The following is a 24342-nucleotide window of genomic DNA, read 5'->3' as shown; positions in this document are numbered from 1 at the left end:
TGTATTACATAAAGATGGCAAGATGCAGTAGATGGTATAGAGTACCGTATATACATATGAGATGAGTAATGTAGGGTATGTAAACTCACATTGGTTGAGTTTAAACACTTGATTGATGTAAATATCATAAAAGAGTGTAATTGTCTTTAGGATCTCTTTATTTTTGTCGTGACATTTGTGTTTTTTTTAATGTAATTGTTGTATGTGTGTCTATAGTTTTGATTAGTGTTGTGTTAGTGTACGTAAGTTGTTTTGTCTGAAACTTTGTTCCCCCTGCTGCTATTGGACCAGGTCTCTCTTGAAAAAGAGATGTTATCTCAAATGAGAAAAACCTGTATAAATAAAGGTAAAAAAATGTTTTGTCTCAACTAACCTCCATTCAAAACCAACCTTAAAGTCCCTCAACCAATCACAACTCCTCTCATTCACACCATTGTAACTCCTCTCCAAATCCCTCGCCTCTAAAACACACACAGCACATTAACTCACAGGGCCTCATTCATAAGCCATCAAATTGTTTTACCCACAGGGAAGGCTATGTAATTTACTGTGAATTAATTTGTTTATAGAACTAATTAAATCACAGCCTAGCACATCAAACAAACGCCCACAGCTGTTTGGGAAGATGTCACAGGGAAAAATTGTTGTGACTAGATTGACACACTGCTCTAGACTATGTGGTCTGAGAGATAGGAGCTGTGTCTGTCTGTCTTCATCTCGTGTTGCTGTACAGCCATGGCAAAATGGGATTAGTTAATTATGTAAGCTCTCGTTTGGCTAGAGGCAAAAAAACAGACCAGAACATTTTGGAATAGAGATAGAGTGGCGTGCGTGCGTGCGTGCGTGGACGTGTGTGTGACTTATGAACATTATCAAGTGCGTGTCTTTTTTCTAAGACGGGGTGGCGCCTTGGAAGCAAAGGAACCTTTCCACCTTTTCCCCTCATTCTGATGTTTTTCCAAAATGGATGTCACAAGAGTAGGTGTATGGCAATGTGCAAAGTGCAAAATAAAACATTTGAAAAACAAACGCTGCTCTCTTTCCCTGTAAGCTCAGACTCCCACGTCACAAAGCTGTCAACTGCAGAATGAAATGAAGGAATGTTCAAACACAAAAAAAGGAGAGAGAGAAAACAATAGGGAACTGGAGACACGTCGAGAACAGCCAGTCAGCAGATTGTATATTTGCCCTTTCATACTGCAGAAGAAAACCCATCTCATAACTGAAACAGAACCAGCAGATCATTCATTTTACACAAAGCACCATAAACTGAATATAAAAAAATTAAAAGAGAAACAAGTAGTATTAAACAGCCAAAAGAGCAGCTATCAAAGTCACAGTTTTGTAACCCATGAAGGGTGTGTGTCTGTATAAAACACACATTCTCCTTGACAGGCACCTCATCTAACCCCATGATGCTGTGACGAATTGCGGGGCTGTGCCTGCCCAAAAACATAAAATACAAATATTAAAACTAAATTCCTGACAACTTTATTCCTATATTTGTCCTAATAATATACCTGTCCGATCGGGGCCCCAGAAATGTGCAGGCCATTTGTCAACGGTGTACTGTAGCATTGCTTAGTTGGTATGCTGGAGATGACAGGTGCGGTAGTGAATAAATTCACTCTCCCAGTTGTGTTCTGCAGTGGGGATTCAACTAAAATACTGTATTTATAGGGCTGGAGGAAATCCATCTTCGTTTGGAGGATGCAAGGAAACCAACAGTATGACAAAGCACAGGGATGGGATGAGTGTGACTGTGTGCATGCAAGTGCAAGAAATCCACATAAAACGTGCAAAACTGTGCGATAAGTAATGGTAGAACAAAAAAACATATAGATACCTGCTTCAGCTCATGCACAAGGGTGGAGGTTCTGAAATCTCTCTGTGGTTTACAGTATACTAAGTGGTGAATTGATATACAGTACGTGGACACTGGGGCTGTCTCCTGCTGCAGTTACAACCACAGAACATCAACAGTGTTTATTGCGCTGTCCGTGTTGCTGAAGCTGTAACAGAATTACCCGCATTTCTGACTGAAAAGTTATGTTACCAAAATCCCTCATTTGTTTAGGGAAAACATTCCTTATTCCCTCAACCTTTGCTCTCTTTATGTGACAAATGTATGCATTGCATGCATGTAACCAATAGTGCCTGACCTATAGCATAGTAATCACATCAATAAATTGGTTATAACAAACTACAAACACGAGACAGAAAAATGGATGCAGAGGAAGTGACATAGAAACTCGAAATGGGGGAATGTTTACCGTTTGCACAGGAGGTAAAGGGAATGTCAGATGTGTGGAATAAATTTGACTAGTTGTGGAAAATACTGGAGATCAAGAAAAAGAAGGTAAGGAGCCAGCACTGCATGCATATTATGTGTACCAAACAGGTGCTGTTAAAACAAATGCTGTTAAGTTATTTTAAAAACGAATATGCTTGATTGCATTTCCAATCATGAATGACTTGTATGCTGTGTGATGACATTAACAAATGATTGACTGATTGATACAGTAGCCTATATAAGTATTGAAATATAGGACAAAGTATGATATGATATTAAGACTAAACTGGATGCGGTCGAGCCTACTAATGATAATGACATAACTTATTATTAGAATGATGATCATAATAATTATAACAATAATGAGAAATATAATTTTTTGGGACAATTTGAAAGTGTAAACACTATATAAGTAATAAAAACATACCTGAGGCTGTTCTAACAACAACAAAAGTGTAAAGCCTTTATTACAGCATAGCAAACAGACAAATGTGAAATTGTTCCGGATGGAGGGATCATAATAATTATAACAATAATGAGAAAAATTTTTTGATTTTGTAAACACTTCATCATGTTTTGGTTGTGAGGCTTGGTGCACACAGTAGGCTATTAAAACAAACCTTCCAACAGGCAACAGAAGCAGGATGTCTTATTTCTGTAGATATAAAGTTTCAGTCAAAAGTTTGGACGCCTACTCATTCAAGGGTTTTTCTTTATTTTTACTATTTGATATATTGTAGAAGTTATTTTTTTGTTGTTGAAAACTATGAAATAACACATATGGAATCATGTAGTAACCCCCCAAAAAGTGTTAAACAAATCAAAATAAAATTAAAGTCTTAAAAGTAGCCACCCTTTGCCTTGATGACAGCTTTTCATTCTCTCAACCAGCATCATGAGGTACTCACCTGGAATGCTTTTCCAACAGTTTTGAAGGAGTTCCCACATATGCTGAGCACTTTTTGGCTGTTTGTCCTTCACTCTGCGGTCCAACTCATCCCAAACCATCTCAATTGGTTTGAGGTTGGGTGATTGTGGAGGCCAGGTCATCTGATGCATTACTCCATCACTCTCCTTCTTGGTCAAATAGCCCTTACACAGCCTGGAGGTGTGTTTTGGGTCCATGTCCTGTTCAAAAACCGATAGTCCCACTAAGCGCAAACCAGATGGGATGGCGTGTCGCTGCAGAACGCTGTGGTAGACATGCTGGTTAAATTTTCCTTGAATTCTAAATAAAATCACTGACAGTGTCAACAGCAAAGCACCCCCACATCTTCTCCTCCATGTTTCACGGTGTGAACCACACGTGCGAAGATCATCCGTTCACCTACTCTGCGTTTCACAAAGACACAGCGGTTGGAACCAAAAATCTCACATTTGGACTCATCAGACCAAAGGACAGATTTCCATCGGTCTAATGCTCACTGCTCGTGTTTCCAATCAAGTCTCTTCTTATTGGTGTCCTTTAGTAGTTGTTCTTTGCACACTTCGACCATGAAGGCCTGATTCACGCATTCTCCTCTGAACATTTGATGTTGAGATGTGTCTGTTACTTGAACTCTGTGAGGTGCAACCTGTGGTGCAGTTATTTGCCGATTTCTGGGGCTGGTAACTATTGAAATTATCCTCTGCAGCAGAAGTAACTCTACGTTTTCCTTTCCTGTGGCGGTCCTCATGAGAGCCAGTTTCATCATAGCGCTTGATGGTTTTTGCGACTGCACTTATAGAAACTTTAAAAGTTCTTGAAATTTTCCAGATTGACTGACCTTCATGTCTTAAATTAATGATGCACTGTTGTTTCTCTTTGCTTATTTGAGCTGTTCTTGCCATATCATGGACTTGATCTTTTAACAAATAAGGCCATCTTCTCTATACCACCCCTACCTTGTCACCACACAACTGATTGGCTCAAACGCATTAAGGAAAGAAATTCTACAAATTAACTTTTAACAAGGCACACATGTTAATTGAAATGCATTCCAGGTGACTACCTCATGAAGGTGGTTGAGAGAATGCCAAGAGTGTGCAAAGCTGTCATCAAGGCAAAGAGTGACAACTTTGAAGAATTCCAAATAAAAAATATATTTTGATTTGTTTAACACTTTTTTGGTTACTACATGATTCAAAATGTGTTATTTCATAGTTTTGATGTCTTCACTATTATTCTACAATGCAGAATAGTAAAAAATAGAGAAAAACCCTTGAATGAGTTGGTGTGTCCAAACTTTTGACTGGTTCTGTATATCGATGAGTTATAAAGCCTGGCACATTTAACAGTTAGGCTATTGATTATAGATCTAAGTTGAGATTTCCTCTCTCCTCACTTTTCTTAGACAATAAGGCAAGGGCTGTTTTCTCGTCCCCTAATGCCGCTGCGGCCTCCGCCGCATTGTTCTCAACACCAACATGCTGGTTAACTTTGCTATTATGCACATCGCAACATGGTCTAGGAAAAGACGCCAATTCAACAGCGCACTTTAACCCCTATTCAACGGGGGAGAAAGTGCATTTGTTATGAAATAATATAACACATTTTTGCACCATAGCTCTTACATAATTTAACCATATACAATTTCAGTAGCACACGTCTTAGTGACGGACTCTGCCATCTCCACAGCCTCCGCAATGACTAGTGCACTCAGACAGGCACGAATCAGACAGGTGTCTTGTACAATATGTACACTGCTTGACTAAAGAAATATTGATCGACCAACTGCCTATCGACCAAATAGGGTCATCCCTAGAGGTCACACACTAACCAGTGAATTGATATAGGGGAATGACGGGGGCACAGTCAGACAGTAACTGGTGAATTGATGGGAGGGTGACGCGGGCAGTGGGCACAAGCTCAGGTGATCCATGCATCCCGGCCTACCCTAAACCCTACGGGCCTGGCCCTCGCATTAACCTTCACTGCCCATCCTGATGGAGCATGAAGGGATGCCTACCCTCTGGCCTGCACTGGGGCTCTCTACCGGGGCTAAGAATAGCATCATCTTGAACCTGCACAGTGAGAGTGATCGAGAGAGAGAGTGATCGAGAGAGAGAGAGATCAATAGAGATGAAAAAGGGAAAAGACTGAGGGAGAGAGAAGACAGAGAGAAGGAAAAAGAGAAAGAGGGCGGTAGTGGTAGAGGGAGAGAGAGAGCAGCATACAGATCTTTCCTAATGAGCTGTTAATGTAGTGGAAGACAGAGGCATTGGAGCCCTAGAGGAACGGAACTTCTAAGGATTAGCAATTAAGGTTCAGATAAAAGATTTGATCCTTGAAAGGCAAACGGTAAATTTAGGCCAATGGGATTAAAATGGGGCCAATGTTTCCGAGTACAGTAGTATAGGCGTAGTGGAAAAGTCCCAGCTGTATCCACTGTAAGCTTTTCCTCCAGGGGGAAGAGAATAGTTAAACTATGCTTTGACTGTGCATATTTTGTGACTGGGGACATTTTTCTCCATTACACCTGTGAAATACAGCTCTACAGGGAAGGTGTTCCATCGCTGCTCCAATAACCATCTGTCTACCAGAAGGACAGGGGAACGGAATGGGGTTGGAGAATACCCACTCCTACGCTACACAGTGCTCGCACACACACACACACACACACACACACGTGAATATACACATACGCCACACGAGTACTGGACAACGGCCAGAGCGTATATTAGATACTGTCCCCTCTGTGCTTTGCAAATTAGTAAATTATGATTTGACTTGGTCGTTTTTTCCCCCGGTTGCTAACCAGAATGTTTATGCCGTGTTAGAGATGACGTGTATTGTTGCGCTATAATTGACATGGTGGTCCCGTGCACTGTGTGTACTGTACATGCAGGCGGGCGTGCTTGTTGCTCTAACCCTGGCGATGGTGGTCTCATCCACAGTGTCGGGTCCTATCTCCTTGTTGACATAGAGCAGGGCGTACAGGTAGCCGGCCCGTCCGTACAGCAGCTCATCAGGCATCTCAGAGTCCGCAGACACCACTCCACGCTGCAGCTGGAGCAACCTGGGGGAGGGTAGACACATGTTAACACAGAGTTAGACAGGCACACACAGGCAATCACACGCAAAATACTCAGGAAAAACATGTACAAACAGAACTATTTCCGTAATAAATGCACAAAAGAAAATCAAACACATTTGAAAGACGGCCAAAACAGAGAGGTGGATTGAGTTACAGTCCCTAATTATATTAAATTGGATCCTATGTACAGTGAATTCGGAAAGTATTCCGAATGCAATCTACACACAGTACCCTATGATGACAAAGCGAAAACAAGTTTAGACATTTTTGCAAATGTTTTAAAAATTAAAAACAGAAATACCTTATTCACATAAGTTTTCAGACCCTTTGCTATGAGACTCAAAATTGAGCTCAAATGCATCCTGTTTCCATTGATCATCCTTGAGATGTTTCTACAACTTGGAGTCGACATGTGGTCAATTTAAATTGATTGAACATGATTTGGAAAGGCACACACCTGTCTATATAAAGGTCCCACAGTTGACAGTGCAGGTCAGAGCAAAAACCAAGCCATGAGGTCGAAAGAATTGTCCGTAGAGCTCCAGCACAGGATTGTGTCGGGGCACATATCGGGGGAAGGGCACCAAACATTTTCTGCAGCATTGAAGGTCCCCAAGAACACAGTGGCCTATATCATTCTTAAATGGAATAAGTTTGGAACCACCAAGACTCTTCCTAGAGCTTCCCGCCCAGCCAAACTGAGCAATCGGAGGGAAGGGCCTTGGACAGGAAAGTGACCAAGAACCCGATGGTCACTCTGACAGAGCTCCAGAGTTAATCTGTGGAGATGGGAGAACCTTCCAGAAGGACAACCATCTCTGCAGCACTCCACCAATCAGGCCTTTATGATTGAGTGGCCAACTGAATGCCTTCAACTGAAATGTGTCTTCCGCATTTAGCCCAACCCCTCTAAATCATATAGGTGCAGGGGGCTGCCTTAATCAACATCCACATCTTCAGCACCCAGGGAACAGTGGGTTAACTGCCTTGCCCTGGGGCAGAACGACAGACATTTACCGTGTCAGTTCAGGGATTCAATCCAGCAATCTTTCGGTTACTGGCCCAACAATCTAACCACTAGGCTACCTGCCGCTCCAGAAAGCCACGCCTAGGTAAAAAGGCACATGACAACCCGCTTGGTGTTTGCCAAAAGGCACCCCTAGACTCTCAAACCATGAATAAGATTCTCTGATCTGACAAAACCAAAATTGAACTCTTTGTCTGGAATGCCAAGCGTGACATCTGGAGGAAACCTGGCACCGCCCCTACTGTGAAGCATGGTGGTGGCAGCATCATGCTGTGGGGATGTTTTTCAGCGGCAGGGTCTAGGAGATTAGTCAGGAATGAGGAAAGGTGAACAAAGCAAAGTACAGAGAGTTCCTTGATAAAAACCTGCTCCAGAGCACTTAGGACCTGAGACTGGGGGCGAAGGTTCACCTTCCAACAGGACAACGACCCTAAGCACACTGCCAAGACAATGCAGGAGTGGCTTCGGGGCAAGTATCTCAATGTCCTTGAATGGCCCAGCCAGTGCCCAGAACCCGATATAACATCTCTGGAGAGACCTGAAAACAGCTGTGCAGTGATGCTCCCCATCCAACCTGACAGAGCTTTAGAGGATCTGGGAGAAACTCCCCAAATATAAATCAAATTTTATTTGTCACATGTTTAGCAGATGTTATTGCACGTGTAGATGAATACAGGTTTGCCAAACGCATACCCTAGATGACTCGAGGCTGTAATCGCTGCCAAAGGTGGTTCAACAAAATACTGAGTAAAGGGTCTGAATATGGAAATGTAATAGGTTTTTTTATTTTTAAAACAGTTGCTAAAAATGATTAAAAGCTGTTTTGCTGTTAACAAAATGTTGAAAAAGTCAAGGGGTCTGAATACTTTCCGAATGCATTTTATGTAAAAACATGTAGGCTCCGGGCTCAGACTGCTTTGATGACAGCAGGAGGGCCTTTGTTGGGGCCTTTGTGAGTAGTAGGGAGTGTCTGTGTGTGTGTGTAATAAGGTTCAGACATTTAATCAGCCCCTTGCTGTGAGCTCCACTGTTAGTTCCATCAGCATGCTAACAAAACTAGATAGAGTACTGGAGGCAGGCAGGGGCCAATAGATTTAGCTACAACCTATTACACCACTCAAGCCCCAGACCATGGGAGAGACATTTGTCCATGATAAGCAGAGATATGCAAATGAAAATAATTGAGACAATTGACATGTTGGATAGTGTAGGGATTAACTGAATGGTTATTGATGAAGAACACAGTGCACCTGAGAAAAAAGAGTGGATAGTAAAAATGACCAAGTGAGAAACTGGTAGAGAGAGTAAAAGGAGAGAAAACAAAGATTGTGAAAAAAGGTAAAGACAGTAAAAGAGTATTGGAGAGAGAAAGACAGTGTGAGAAGGTTGGAGAGCGTGAAGAAAATTAAGGAGGTGGTAGGGAGAAAGAGATCAGCAAGTTAACACTAGTACCGCCATAGGCCAACTGTCACGGACATTTGACTATTGTCAAAGAAAATAAGTCACGTCCTGCTCCTTCCCTGACTTTTCCTAAATGTTTGTATTTTACACTGTTCGTTTGTCAGAATTTTGAAATCACAAACAGAAAAGTATTTTAACCTGATTTTTTTCACACCTAGTCCCAACCTAACCCGCTAAGACAATGTGCTCTAGGATGTTGGTACCCAACCAGGTGCTAATGCGTCTCAGCCCGCAAAGCCGGCCAATCGAAATTGACAACAATCGGACAAGTGCCAATATTAGGGTATCAGTTGTCAAATTGTACATGAAGAGATGGGCACATCTTGTAAGTGACAGATGCAAGGAAATTGATATTTATTCATGCAATTAATCCTTTATAATAGTTTATGCACTATTTATCAAGTGGTAGTGCTTATGTTTGCGCACCTTGCGGGTTGATATGCATCTGATGCATATGCTAAAGGTGGACCCAGCCACGATCTCTAGCGGATACTTATAGGCTGAAAGGCCAGGATGTTCTGGTGTTCATGCCAACAACAAATCCAGTATTAAAGAAAGGAGCTTCAAAAAGAATAACAATATTTCTACTGCAGTCGGAGAGTTTTTAAAAGCTCCCTACTTGGTGAGGCACTCCTGACTCTCTGTCTGGTTCTTGAGGCGGTGGTGCACCACAGCAGCCACGGCCAGTGGCCCTGCATCCCCACACAGGAAGGTGACCTTGCGACCGTTCAGGATCCTCAGGGTCCTCTTCACATAGTCCAGTGCCCTCTGGAGGTGGGAGGCCTCGCAGGTCACCCGGTGCAACTGCAGGTAGAGAAGGGCGATACCTATAGACGGGGAAAATAAATCTTGTTCATAACTGGCATAGGATATAATTTCTCAAATCAGTTTAGAGGTTGATGCAGTAGCTATCTGAACACAGTTGTGGACAAATTCCAAACACGATCATAATAGGACACGTTTTAGTAGCAGGAGTGCTAAACAGGGTAAGGGAAGGCATGGGGTATTTCTGTGCTGAGAATTTAACTTTCAACTACAGTTCACTTTGGCTGGTCAAATAGTGTCCCGTTAGCCATGAAATATGTAGGTCTAAAGAGGCATTCTGACAGTCCACTTAATCAAAATATCTCACTCACTGGAGCAATAAATACATCTTAGGCTAGATACAAAACAAAAATTCACAGGGATAGCACTTTGGACGAGTATCCAGCGAGTATCACTTCCCCTAGACCCAAGGCTTAGGTAAAACAACGCCTACACACCAGCTGTCACAAACCACTGCCACATCTGTTTTGTGTCATTACCGTAACCTTACTTTTGCCATGTCATTACCACATGTAACAATGTCGATACCGTAACCCTCAAGATGGGCTGTTCATGTTAAGTGGAACGGCCCAGGGCTGACATCATCCATGGTCAACCAGGCCATGCACCCAGAGGCTATGGTCCACAAATGCCTGCTTCCAATATTTAGGAATAAGAGGCAGTGCACTGGGAGTCAAATCAAATACATCAAGTCACATACACTTGGTTAGCAGATGTTAATGCGAGTGTAGCAAAATGCTTGTGCTTCTAGTTCCGACAATGCAGTAATAACCAACGAGTAATCTAACCTAACAATTTCACAACTGCTCCCTTATACACACAGGTGTAAAGGGATAAAGAATATGTACATAAAGATATATGAATGAGTGATGGTACAGAACGGCATAGGCAAGATGCAGTAGATGGTATCGAGTACAGTATATCCATATGAGATGAGTAATGTAGGGTATGTAAACATATAAAAGTGGCATTGTTTAAAGTGGCTAGTGATACATGTATTACATAAAGATGGCAAGATGCAGTAGATGATATAGAGTACGGTATATACATATGAGATGAGTATGTAAAGGGTATGTAAACATTATATTAAGTGGCATTGTTTAAAGTGGCTCGTGATACATTTTTTACATCAATTTTTCCATTATTAAAATGTCTGGAGTTGAGTCAGTATGTTGGCAGCAGCCACTCAATGTTAGTGGTGGCTGTTTAACAGTCTGATGGCCTTGAGATAGAAGCTGTTTTTCAGTCTCTCGGTCCCAGCTTTGATGCACCTGTACTGACCTCGCCTTCTGGATGATAGCAGGGTGAACAGGCAGTGGCTCGGGTGGTTGTTATCCTTGATGATCTTTATGGCCTTCCTGTGACATCGGGTGGTGTAGGTGTCCTGGACGGCAGGTAGTTTGCTCCTGGTGATGCGTTGCGCAGACCTCACTACCCTCTGGAGAGCCTTACGGTTGTGGGCGGAGCAGTTGCCGTACCAGGTGGTGATACAGCCCGACAGGATGCTCTCGATTGTACATCTATAAAAGTTTGTGAGTGCTTTTGGTGACAAGCCAAATTTCTTCAGCCTCCTGAGGTTGAAGAGGTTCTGCTGCGCCGCCTTCACCAATCTGTCTGTGTGGGTGGACAAATTCAGTTTGTCCGTGATGTGTAGGCCGAGGAACTGTGGATAGGGGGGTGCTCCCTCTGCTGTTTCCTAAAGTCCACGATCATCTCCTTTGTTGAATGTGAGGTTATTTTCCTGACAGGGCCCTCACCTTATTTTCCGAGGGCCCTCACCTCCTCCCTGTAGGCCGTCTCGTCGTTGTTGGTACTGTGTTTATGAACATTTCGACATTCAAGCCTCTCCATGTCAACATCCTTCACCCTTAGATCAAACAGTGGGTTATAACCCTAACTCAAATTGTATTTGTCACATGAGCCGAATACAAGCCCTTAACCAACAATGCACTTCAACAAATAGTTAGGAAAATATTTACTAAATATTTAAAAAAGTAAAAAAATAATGTAATAAAAAGTAACGCAAAATAACAATACAGAGGCTATATACAGGGGGCACCAGTACAGAGTCAATTTGTGGGGTACAGTTAGTCGAGGTAATTTGTACATGTAGGTAGGGGTAAAGTAACTATGCACAGATAATAAACAGCGAGTAGCAGCAGTGTAAAATCAAAGGGGGGTGGGGGTCAATGTAAATAGTGCGGGTGGCCATTTGATTGTTGTTCAGAAGTCTTATGGCTTGAGGGTAGAAGCTGTTAAGGAGCCTTTTTGGATCTAGACTTGGCGCTCCGGTACCGCTCGCCGTGCGATAGCAGAGAGAACTGTCTATGCCTTGGGTGACTGGAGTCTGACAAGGAGTCAGAGATGACTGAGTCAGAGGTGAGTTTTTCTACCCTTGAGACATGATTAACCGTCTCTCACCTTCAATCCAATCGAGGTCTCTAAATCATAACTGAAGATCAGTCTGGCCACTGGTCACTGACCTGTCCAGCCCGTATAGGTGGAGAAGTCGTGGGGGTCGGCTGTCTTCAGGCCCTCCTCCATCTGCTGCAGCAGGTCCTTGATCTTGTTCTGCACCTTCTTCTGGAACACCTCGCTGATCTGTGGCGGGATAGAGGAGGAGGGTAGAACACATGACCACACCATGTCTTCCAGTCCCAGTCCATGAAACCGCGTACAGGGGAGACAATGGTACACAAAATGGTACGGACAGTCCTTGTAAAACACAAACCACTCGGAGGAGGCCAGACCTAAAAGGACAATTAAATCCAGGTAGGCCTATGTTAAAATCTCATAAAGGGCTAGGGTTAGATTAGGGTGGGGGAAGGGGGTTTAAAGTCAAACTGGAGTTTTGAAAAGAGCTTGCGAGCCAGAGCCAGTGTTATAGTCTTGAAAGGAAGTCGAGAGCCATGGAATTGTGAAGAGACATGCACCTTTGCATTTGTAGCTTGTGATCCCCAATACAAAGCACTCAGGTGGGCAAGTTGCTGACTTACAAGCCCTTAACCAACAATGCAGTTCAATAAATAGTTTAGAAAATATTCACAAAATAAACTAAAGTTTAAAAAAAGTAACACAATAAAAACAATACTGAGGCTATATACAGGTGGTACCAGTACAGAGTGGAGGGTGTAGGCCTGAGTGATATTCTGTAACACCTGCAAAAGCAGAGACAGAGGCATTCAACTCTTACCCTACGAGGTCTGGAGCCTGCTGTTTTTCTGTTCTAACTGCTCCCTGATTGGAGGGGAACAATGAAAAAAAACACTGAGGTCCAGAGTTGAGTTTGAAGGGCATAGGCAATAAAGCCCTATGAGAAGACTGGGATCAGACAGTGCCGCTTTGTCAAAGCCAAAGAGCCAAAGCAGTGAGATCCCATGGTGATTATGAACTTCTGTGGCAGGAGTGTGTGTGTGTGGAGGGGGGGGATGCTGATGAGACACACACCTCTGCTCTGAGCCAGAACGTGTGCGCACCAAAGCACACACACCTAGGCTTTACGCCGCACCGCTGTTCTGCTCTACTGAACAAGGGCTTAGGGTGCAGACTGGGCACACAGACAGCTGCTCACTTACACACATACAGTTGAAGTCGGAAGTTCACATAAACTAGTTTTAGTGACTCCAACCTAAGTGTTTCAACCACTCCACACATTTCTTGTTAACAAACTATAGTTTTGGCAAGTCGGTTAGGACATCTACTTTGTGCATGGCGCAAGTCATTTTTCCAACAATTGTTTACAGACAGATTATTTCACTGTATCACAATTCCAGTGGGTCAGAAGTTTAGACACACGAAGTTGGCTGTGCCTTTAAACAGCTTGGAACATTCCAGAAAATTATGTCATGGCTTTAGAAGCTTCTGATAGGCTAATTGACATCATTTGAGTCAATTGGAAGTGTACCTGTGGATGTATTTCAAGGCCTACCCTCAAACTCAGTGCCTCTTTGCTTGACATCATGGGGGAAAAAATCAAAAGAAAATCAGCCAAGACCTCTGAAAAGAAATGTAGACCTCCACTAGTCTGGTTCATCCTTGGGAGCAATTTACAAACGCCTGAAGGTACCACGTTCATCTGTACAAACAGTACGCAAGTTTAAACACCATGGGACCACGCAGCCGTCATACCGCTGAGGAAGGAGACACGTTCTGTCTCCAAGAAATGAACATACTTTGGTGCGAAAAAGTGCAAATCAATCCCAGAACAGCAGCAAAGGATCTTGTGAAGATCCTGGAAGAAACGAGTACAAAAGTTTCTATATCCACAGTAAAACGAGTCCTGTATCGACATAACCTGAAAGGCTGCTCAGCAAGGAAGAAGCCACTGCTCCAAAACCGCCATTAAAGAGCCAGACTACAGTTTGACACTGCACATAGAGACAAAGAGTGTACATTTTGGAGAAATGTCCTCTGGTCTGACAAAACAAAAATAGAACTGTTTGGCCATAAAGACAATAGTTATGTTTGGAGGAAAAATTAGAATGCTTGCAAGCCGAAGAACACCATCCCAACCGTGAAGCACGTGGGGCGGCAGCATCATGTTGTGGGGGTACTTTGCTGAAGGAGGGACAGGTGCACGTCACAAAATAGATGGCATCATGAGGGAGGAACATTATGTGAATATATTGAAGCAGCATCTCAAGACATCAGTCAGGAAGTTAAAGCTTGGTCACAAATGGGTCTTCCAAATGGACAATGACCCCAAGCACACTTCCAAAGTTGTGGAAAAATGGCTTAAGGACAACAAAGTCAAGGTATTGGAGTGGCCATCACAAAGCCCTGACCTCAATCCTATAGAAAATTTGTGACAAGAACTGAAAAAGCGTGTGTGAGCAAGGAGGCCTAGAAACCTGACTCAGTTACACAAGCTCTGTCAGGACGAATGGGCCAAAATTCACCCAATTTATTGTGGGAAGCTTGTGAAAGGCTACCCGAAATGTTTGACCCAATTAAACAATTTAAAGGCAATGCTATCAAATACTAATTGAGTGTATGTAAACTTCTGACCCACTGGGCATGTGATGAAAGAAATAAAAGCTGAAATAAATCTCTACTATCATTCTGACATTTCACATTCTTAAAACAAAGTGGTGATCCTAACTGACCTAAAACAGGGAATTTTTACTCAGATTAAATGTCAGGAATTGTGAAAAACTGAGTTTAAATGTAGTTGGCTAAGGTGTATGTAATCTTCCGACTTCAACTGTATATGCTCAGTCACACAATCCATTGGTTAGAAATAAGGAACGAAGGGGCACACCTTCAATTCACAAAACAACACACAAAAACCAAAAGACAGCTCCCTTTCCCAGGCCAAAACGACAGTGACAGCTTGGGTAACTCTGATGGCCTCCATCCAGCACCCCAGAGCTACAATCTGCCTTAGTGGGTCGTCTTGTGTCATACATATATATATTTTTTTTAAATAGGCCACCTCAGCAATTCTCTTGTGATGTATATCCTGAATGCATTTTCAATTTCACTGCTCCACTGGTTTGAGACGGTAAAAGAACAGCTCAGCATCGACAGCTAAGTCAATACAGACTTTCTTGGACTGTCATAATGCAAATGCCATTAGAGGCTACAACAGTGCAATCTCTCGTGGACAGACTACGGAGACAAAGTGGTACACAAATTTCTGACCAAATTACGGAAGATTTTTGTTCTGGTTTAACAGAGATTGAAAGAAAAATAGAGTAGTCTACATAGGCCTATATACAGTACCAGTCAAAAGTGTGGACACCTCTACTCAGTTTTTTAAAACATTTTTACTATTTTCTACATTGTAGAATAATAGTGAAGACATCAAAACTATGAAATAACACATGGAATCATGTAGTAAGCAAAAAAATAATGTGTTAAACAAAAATATTTAAAAATGTGAGATTCTTCAAAGTAGACACCCTTTGCCTTGATGACAGCTTTGCACACTTTTGGCATTCTCTCAACCAGCTTCCAGTCACCTGGAATGCATGTCAATTAACATGTGTGCCTTGTTAAAAGTTCATTTGTGGAATTTCTTTCCTTCTTAATGCTTTTGAGCCAATCAGTTGTGTTGTGATAAGGTAGGGGTGGTAAAATATAGCCCTATTTGGTGGTAGAAGATGGTCTTTTACCAAATAGGGCTAAGTCCATATTATGGCAAGAACTGATCAAATAAGCAGAGAGAAATTACAGTCCATCATTACTTTAAGACATGAAGGTCAGTCAATCTGGAACATTTTAAGAACGTTTAAAGTTTCTTCAAGTGCAGTCACAAAAGCCATCAAGCGCTATGATGAAACTGGCTAAGTTCATTAGAGTTACCATCCTCAGAAATTGCAGCCCAAATAAATTCTTCACAGAGCTCAAGTAACAGACACATTTCAACATCAACTGTTCAGAGGAGACTGTGTGGATCAGGCCTTCGTGGTCAAATTGAAGCAAAGAAAGCACTACTAAAGGACACCAATAATAAGAAAAGACTGTCCTTTGGTCTGATGAGTCCAAATTTGAGATATTTGGTTCCAACCGCGTTGACGTGTGGTTTCCACCATGAAGCATGGAGGAGGTTTGATGGTGTGTGTGTGGGGGGGGGATTTGCTGGTGACACTGTCTGATTAATTTAGAATTCAAGGCACACTTAACCAGCATGGCTACCACAGCATTCTGCAGCGATACACCTTCCCATATGGTTTGTAGGAATATAATTTATTTTTCAACAGGACAATAACCCCAAACTCATTTCCAGGCTGTGTAAAGGCTATTTGACCAAGAAGGAAAGTGATGAAGTGCTGCATCAGATGACATGGCCTCCACAATCACCCGACCTCAACCCAATTGAGATGGTTTGGGATAAGTTGGATCACATGAGTTGGACCGCAGAGTGAAGGAAAATCAGCCAGCAGTGCTCAGCATACGTGGGAACTCCTTCAAGACTGTTGGAAAGCATTCCTCATGAAGATGGTTGAGAGAATGCCAAACGTGTGCAAAGCTGTCATCAAGGAAAAGGGTGGCTACTTTGAAGAATCTAAAATATAAAAATATATTTTAATTGATTTAACACTTTTAGTTACTACATGATTCCATATGTGTTATTTCATAGTTTTTATGTCTTCACTAATATTCTACAACGTAGAAAATAGTAAAAATAAAGGAATCCCTTGAATGAGTAGGTGTCAGAACTTTTGACTGGTACTGTATTTCAATCATATTGGAATCAATTTCATGTTCAATTGAGTTCCATTTAGCTAGGCTGCTACCCGAAATTAGTCTCAATTTCATGATGTGTAGGCCTAATGATGTGTGCAATGATGTGTCAAGTAATTGATAGTGCATAGCCTAAGCATTAGAACAAGCTGCCTCAATATTTACAACCATAGGTGATCATTTCCCTCTAGGAGCTGATCTGTTATCAGGCTCTAACATTAAGGTAAGATTTTAAATGGAAAATGCTGATCCGAGAGCAGCGCTGCCTTTCGGGGCTAACAGTATCGACACGTGCTCTAGCAACTCACTTATTGAAAGTTCTCCTACGTGTTGTTTTGTAAAGCGCATGCGTTGTTAAAACACTTGTAATAAGTTCCATCGCTATTGAGAAACTGGGCCCTGGCTATTAATTCATAGACATGGCTATTTGCATTTATGCAAAACATATGGATTCTCCCTTTAAAGAGTGGAGGGGGTGAATGTCAACAGCTGCTTCACATTAAGCACATAGAAGTTGTGACTCTCAAAGTACTGAATAAATTGTCAGTGAGCATTTAGAAAGAAATCCCCCCAGACGCACCTTTTTTACTTGTTGATGGCTACCGGACCGGCCTTGATTTCAACGTCCACGGATGGGACTCCCTTAAAATAAAACACACTACTTCTATGCAAGTGACTTCTTGTAGTAGGTCAGGAGAGTATCCATTCGTATCCTAACCCTTTTCCTAAACTTAACCAAATTCTTCTGACATGCTGCGTAAGATCTCCTAACCCGCTACGAAAAGGTCATAGCTGCATTGAAGTGGTGTGTTTTTCGGGAATCCCATCCACATCCGGTTCAGATTTGGTCCAATCTGGACTGGCCTTAAATTTGGCCCAAACAGACATCTTTATATAAAAAAAATGACCAGTTAAAATGTGACTGAGAACACATTCTCACTTACAGCAACGACCTGGGGAATAGTTACAGAGGAGAGGGGGGGGGGGGATGAATGAGCCAGTAGGAAGCTGGGCATGATTAGGTGGCTATGATGGTATGAGGGCCAGATTAGGAATTTAGCCAGGACACCAAGGTTAACACCCCTACTCTTACAATAAGTGCCATTGGATCTTTAGTGACCACAGAGAGTCAGGATACTTGTTTAACGTCCCATCGGAAATACGGCACTCTACACAGGACACAGGGACTAAAGGGACTAAAATGGCGCCGTAAGAAATGGCAGCAGTTTTACGGCGCCCAACCAATTGTGCTATTATGTGGTTTTCTTCGCATTATTGGCAACATATTTTGTACATAATGTTTCTGCAACCGTATCTTACGGCAAAAAAGAGCTTCTGGATTTCAGGACAGCGATCACTCACCTCGGATTAGACAAAGAGCTTCTGGATTTCAGGACAGCGATCACTCACCTCGGATTAGACAAAGATTTTTCCTACAACAAGGGCGAAGCACAAGACATTCTCCAAACACTCCACAGGGCCGTCATCCCCGTTATTTGCAAGAGGAAGCGACACAGGTACAGAGGACAAAGAGTCAGATGCCTGGTCAGGACCCAGAGAAGGTGACTGGGAAAGCTGCCATTACCGTCAATACTACTCTCCAACGTGCAATTATTGGACAATAAATTATACGAGGTACGATCAGGAATATCCTACCAACGGGACATCAAACTGTAATATCCTATGTTTCACGGAAAACGTGGCTGAAAGACGACTTGGATATTCAGCTAGCGGGATATACGCTGCACCGGCAAGATAGAACAGCACACTCCGGTAAGCTGTAAACAACAGCTGGTGCACAAAATCTAAGGAAGTCTCTAGATTTTGCTCGCCTGAAGTAGAGTATATTGTGATAAATTGCAGGCCACACTACTTGCCTAGAGAGTTCAGCTATACTTTTCGTGGCTGTTAATTTACCACCACAGACAGATGCTGGCACTAAGACCGCACTCAGTCAGCTGTATAAGAAAATAAGAAAACAGGAAACCACTCATCCAGAGGCGGTGCTCCTAGTGGCCGGAGACTTTAATGCAGGGAAACTTAAGTCAGTTCTACCAAATTTCTATCAACATGTTAAATGTGCAACCAGAGGCGAAATACATTTCTAGATCACCTGTACTCCACACACAGAGACGCATACAAAGCTCTCCCTCACCCTCCATTTGGTAAATCTGACCACAACTCTATTCTCCTGATTCCTGCTTACTAGCAAAAATGAAAGCAGGAAGCACCCGTGACTCAGGCTATAACAAAAAGTGGTCAGATGAAGCAGATGCTAAACTACAGGAGTGTTTTGCTATCACAGACTGGAACATGTTCCGGGATTCTTCCGATGGCATTGAGGAGTACACCACATCAGTCATTGGTGTCATGACGTTGGCCTGGGGGTAGGTTTATGACAGTCATAAATACCTCTTTCCCCCTTTTCCTCTCTCTACCCTACTGATGTTACATTTGAAAACCCCTTGGTTAACATAGAGACTTTGGGAACATCAGAAGGTGGGGGGGAAATGAACTATATTCTGGTAATCCGACCAATTGAACATATGCGGTGGTACTTAATGAATATGATGTCAGTTCGGTTGTCATCTGAGACATTCTCATCAATGATAAAATTGCCAAATGGCAAATGGTAAAGAGCCACGGTAAGGTGCTAGCTAGCATTAAACTTATCTTATAAAAAACAATCAATCAATCTTAACATAATCACTAGTTAACTACACATGGTTGATGATATTACTAGTTTATCTAGCTTGTCCTGCGTTGCATATAATCAATGCAGTGCCTGTTAATTTATCATTGAATCACAGCCTACTTCGCCAAATGGGTGATTTAACAAGCGCATTCATGAAAAAAACACTGTCGTTGCACCAATGTACCTAACCATAAACATCAATGCCTTTCTTAAAATCAATACACAAGTATATATTTTTAAACCTGCATATTTAGTTAATATTTCATGCTAATATGAATTTCTTTTAACTAGGGAAATTGTGTCACTTCTCTTGCATTCAGTGCAAGCAGAGTCAAGGTATATGCAGCAGTTTGGGCTGCCTGGCTCGTTGCGAACTGTTTGAAGACCATTTCTTCCTAACAAAGACCGGAATTAATTTGCTAGAATTGTACATAATTATGACATAACATTGAAGGTTGTACGATGTAACAGCAATATTTAGACTTAGGGATGCCACCCGTTAGATAAAATACAGACCGGTTCCGTATTTCACTGAAAAATAAACTTGTTTTCGAAATTAGTTTCTGGAATTGACCATATTAATGATCTAAGGCTCGTATTTCTGTATGTTATTATAATTAAGTCTATGATTTGATAGAGCAGTCTGACTGAGCGGTGGTAGGCAGCAACAGGCTCGTAAGCATTCATTCAAACAGCACTTTCCTGCATTTGCCAGCAGCTCTTTGCTGTGCTTCAAGCATTTATGACTTCAAGCCTATCAACTCCCGAGATTAGGCTGACAATACTAAAATACCCATTAGAACATCCAATAGTCAAAGGTATATGAAATACACATTTTATAGAGAGAAATAGTCCTATAATAACTACAACCTAAAACTTCTTACCTGGGAATATTGAAGACTCACGTTAAAAGGAACCACCAGCTTTCATATGTTCTGAGCAAGGAAGTTAAACATTAGCTTTTTAACATGGCACATATTGCACTTTCACTTTCTTCTCCAACACTCTGTTTTTGCATTATTTAAACCAAATCGAGCATTTCATTATTTATTTGAGACAATTGATTTTATTGATGCATTGTATTAAGTTAAAATAAGTGGGGGTTTTTGTCCTCCAATAATCGATATTGGTGTTGAAAAATCATAATCGGTCGACCTCTACCCCAACCCCTCTTTTACGCTGCTGCTACTCTGTTTATCATATATGCATAGTCACTAACTATACATTCATGTACATACTACCTCAATCAGCCTGACTAACCAGTGTCTGTATGTAGCCTCGCTACTGTATATAGCCTGTTTTATTTCTTTAAATTACCTATTGTTCACCTAACACTAGAGACTGTAATTAACAGTATTGCACTTTTGATGTAGCCTACTTTTGGCCAGCTGACCACCAATCATGCAACATTATGGACAAATCCTGTTGTGAAATAGCCTACCTCTTGCAAAATAAACTACCATTTACATTTCACAGGAGTCTTCACCCAATGTAGGCCATCCTGCCTTTCCCTCCATATTCAGCCTTCATTGATTTAATTTGGGCTTAGCGTATAGCCTAGTCTAAGCCCCTATAAAATCTGTTTATTCTGATGAATCAGGATCAGTCAAGCTTTACTCTTTATCTTGTGTTTATTTAGAGCGTGTCTGCTAGATTTGACTCAAGGCCATGAACAACATCAGTATTATGCTAACGAACGCCTCAAATAGGCCATCACTTTGACATGCTTGGCTTTGTGCAAGACACTGTAATAAATAGCTTTTCTCTTAACCAAGCTTATTATTTTACTGTTCATTGTTTTAGATGTCAAATGATGAGTTGACAACTTTATTTGAATGGATTTACAGTATAAAAATAACCCTAAAGCGTCAATATTGAGGTGAAAGAAAGGGAGAAGCTTAGAGCCCGAGGCACCAAACCCCAACACTGATGAATAGATATATATAAGAGCGATATCCAGGTCTAAACTTCTGAATGAAGGGAATCCTGTATGAACTGAAGCAGAGAAGACAAAACATCAAGCAAGTGTCAATACTACCTCAATCAAAATGGCTGGAGGCCGCTGCTGCCACAACACCAACGACTAGGTCAAACTGTGATATCAACAGAGCTTGAGAAGATGGGGAAGCAGGAAAAGGGTTGGTTCTAGAAGCAGACATGTCTGTGTGAAAGACGGTTCCATCTCTGAGAGGATATAGTGGAGAGCCAGATGGATGAGGGTGAGGCCTTGAAGAAGCCCCAGGAGCCAGGAGGACAGAAACAGAAATACAGTAGGCTTGGGAGTTATCCAGATTTTCATACCGTCCTTCTCTCATATCAGGATTTAAGGTATGACAGTCAGAGCACACAAGGTGGCGCCATAAACGCAAGAAAAGCTCATTGGGCCTCTATTACCAGAATGCTAACAAGATTAGCACAAACTAAGTGATATCACATAGACGCTTTTAGCTAAATGCTAAAAAGATTTTAAAAATAATAACACATTTAAATTTGTAGGCCAGTTGAAAACAAGTTATCATTTACAACTGCGACCTGGCCAAGATAAAGCAAAGCAGTGCGACAAAAACAGAGTTACACATGGGATAAACAAACGTACAGTCAATAACACAATAGAAAAATCAATATACAGTGTGTGCAGATGTAGTAAGATGAGGGAGGTAAAGCAATAAATAGGCCATAGTGGTGAAATAAATACAATTTAGCATTAACACTGGAGTGATAGATGTGCAAGTAGAGATACTGGGGTGCAAGAGAGCAACAAAAAAGATATATATCAATATGGGGATGAGGTAGTTGGGTGGGCTATTTACAGATGGGATGTGTACAGGTGCAGTAATCGGTAAGCTGCTCTGACAGCTGATGCTTAAAGTTAGTGAAGGAGATAGAAGTCTCCAGCTTCAGTGATTTTTGCAATTCGTTCCAGTCATTGGCAGCAGAAAACTAGGAGGAAAGACAGCCAAAGGAGGGGTTGGCTTTGGGGGATGACAAGTGAAATATAATTGCTGGAGAGTGTGCTATGGGTAGGTGTTGCTATGGTGACCAGTGAGCGGAGATAAGGCGGGGCTTTACCTAGCAAAGACTTATAGATGACCTGGAGCCAGCGGGTTTGGCAACGAATATGCAGCGAGGGCCAGCCAACGAGAGCATACAGGTCACAGTGGTGGGTAGTATATGGGGCTTGGGTGACAAAATAGATGGCACTGCGATCGACTACATCCAGTTTGCTGAGTAGAGTGTTGGAGGCTATTTTGAAAAGGACAGCGCTGAAGTCAAGGATCGGTAGGATAGTCAGTTTTACGAGGGTATGTTTGGCAACATGAGTGAAGGAGGCGTAGGTGCGAAATAGGAAGCCGTTTCTAGATTTAGTTTTGGATTGGGGGTGCTTAATGTGAGTCTGGAAGGAGAGTTTACAGTCTAAACAGACACCTACAGTTGAAGTCAAAAGTTTACAAACACTTAGGTTGGAGTCATTAACTTCTTGGTGACGGGGCAGTATTTTCACATCCGGATGAAATGTATGCCCAACTTCAACTGCCTGCTACTCATCCCCAGAAGATAAGATATGCATATTATTAGTAGATTTGGATAGAAAACACTGGCGTTTCTAAAACTGTTTGAATCACGTCTGTGAGTATAACAGAACTTATTTAGCAGGCGAAACCACGAGGACAAACCATTTAGATGTTCTTTTTGAGGTCACTCTCTTTTCAATGGGAATCCAGATTTCTAAGGGACCTTCTTGCAGTTCCTATCGCTTCCACTGGATGTCAACAGTCATTAGAAATTGGTTGAGGTTTTTCCTTTGTGTAATGAAGAAGTACGGCCATCTTGAATGAGGGTAACTTGAAGTGTACTTTTAGATAGAGGCTAGTGACCAGAAAGCTAGCTACAATTTGTTTTTCTCCTGTATTGAACACAGATCATCCCGTCTTCAATTTGATCGATTATTTACGTTAAAAATACCTAAAGTTGTATTACAAAAGTAGTTTGAAATGTTTTGGCAAAGTTTACAGGTAACTTTTGAGATATTTTGTAGTCACGTTGCGCAAGTTGGAACCGGTGTTTTTCTGGATCAAACGCGCCAAATAAATGGACATTTTGGATAGATATTGACGGAATTCATTGAACAAAAAGACCATTTGTGATGTTTATGGGACATATTGGACTGCCAACAAAAGACGCTTGTCAAAGGTAAGGCATGAATTATATTTTTATTCCTGCGTTTTGTGTCGCGCCTGCAGGGTTGAAATATGTTTCTCTCTCTTTGTTTACTATGGTGCTATCCTCAGATAATAGCATTGTTTGCTTTCGCCGAAAAGCCTTTTTGAAATCTGACATGTTGGCTGGATTCGCAATAAGTGTAGCTTAATTTTTTTATCTTGCATGTGTGATTTCATGAAAGCATGATTTTATAGTAATTTATTTGAATTTGGCACTCACACATTTTCTCTGGCTTTTATTGACTGTACATTTAACCGGCTTGGAAAATTCCAGAAAATTATGTAATGTCTTTAGAAGCTTCTGATAGGCTAACTGACATCATTTGAGTCAATTGGAGGTGTACCTGTGGATGTATTTCAAGGCCTACCTTCAAACTCAGTGCCTCTGCTTGACATCATGGGAAAATCAAAAGAAGATCAGCCAAGACCTCAGGAAAAAGCCTTGTAGACCTCTGCAAGTCTGGCTCATCCGTGGGAGCAATTTACAAATGCCTGAAGGTACCACGTTCATCTGTAAAAACAATAGTACGCAAGTATAAACACCATGGGACCACGTAGCCGTCATACCACTCAGGAAGGAGACGCTTTCTGTCTCCAATAGATGAACATTATTTGGT

General features: G+C 41.8%; 1 protein-coding gene across 1 annotated transcript in view; it reads right to left on the bottom strand.

The window, feature by feature from the left end:
- Positions 1-24342, bottom strand: part of lancl2 (LanC lantibiotic synthetase component C-like 2 (bacterial)) — an 80706-nt gene that overhangs the window by 45369 nt on the left and 10995 nt on the right. Inside the window, exons 4-6 of the mRNA XM_064941593.1 lie at positions 12106-12223; positions 9417-9624; positions 6144-6291 (exon numbers count right to left, since the gene is read on the bottom strand). Of these exons, the coding sequence (XP_064797665.1) occupies positions 6144-6291; positions 9417-9624; positions 12106-12223 (474 nt within the window). The remainder of the gene's footprint in view (positions 1-6143; positions 6292-9416; positions 9625-12105; positions 12224-24342) is intronic.

Source organism: Oncorhynchus masou, chromosome 28 (assembly GCF_036934945.1).
Source record: "Oncorhynchus masou masou isolate Uvic2021 chromosome 28, UVic_Omas_1.1, whole genome shotgun sequence".
In the NCBI taxonomy this organism is placed as follows: Eukaryota; Metazoa; Chordata; class Actinopteri; order Salmoniformes; family Salmonidae; genus Oncorhynchus; species Oncorhynchus masou.
The sequence above is the reverse complement of the archived record's forward strand: the minus strand, read 5'-3'. Positions and strand labels throughout refer to the sequence as shown.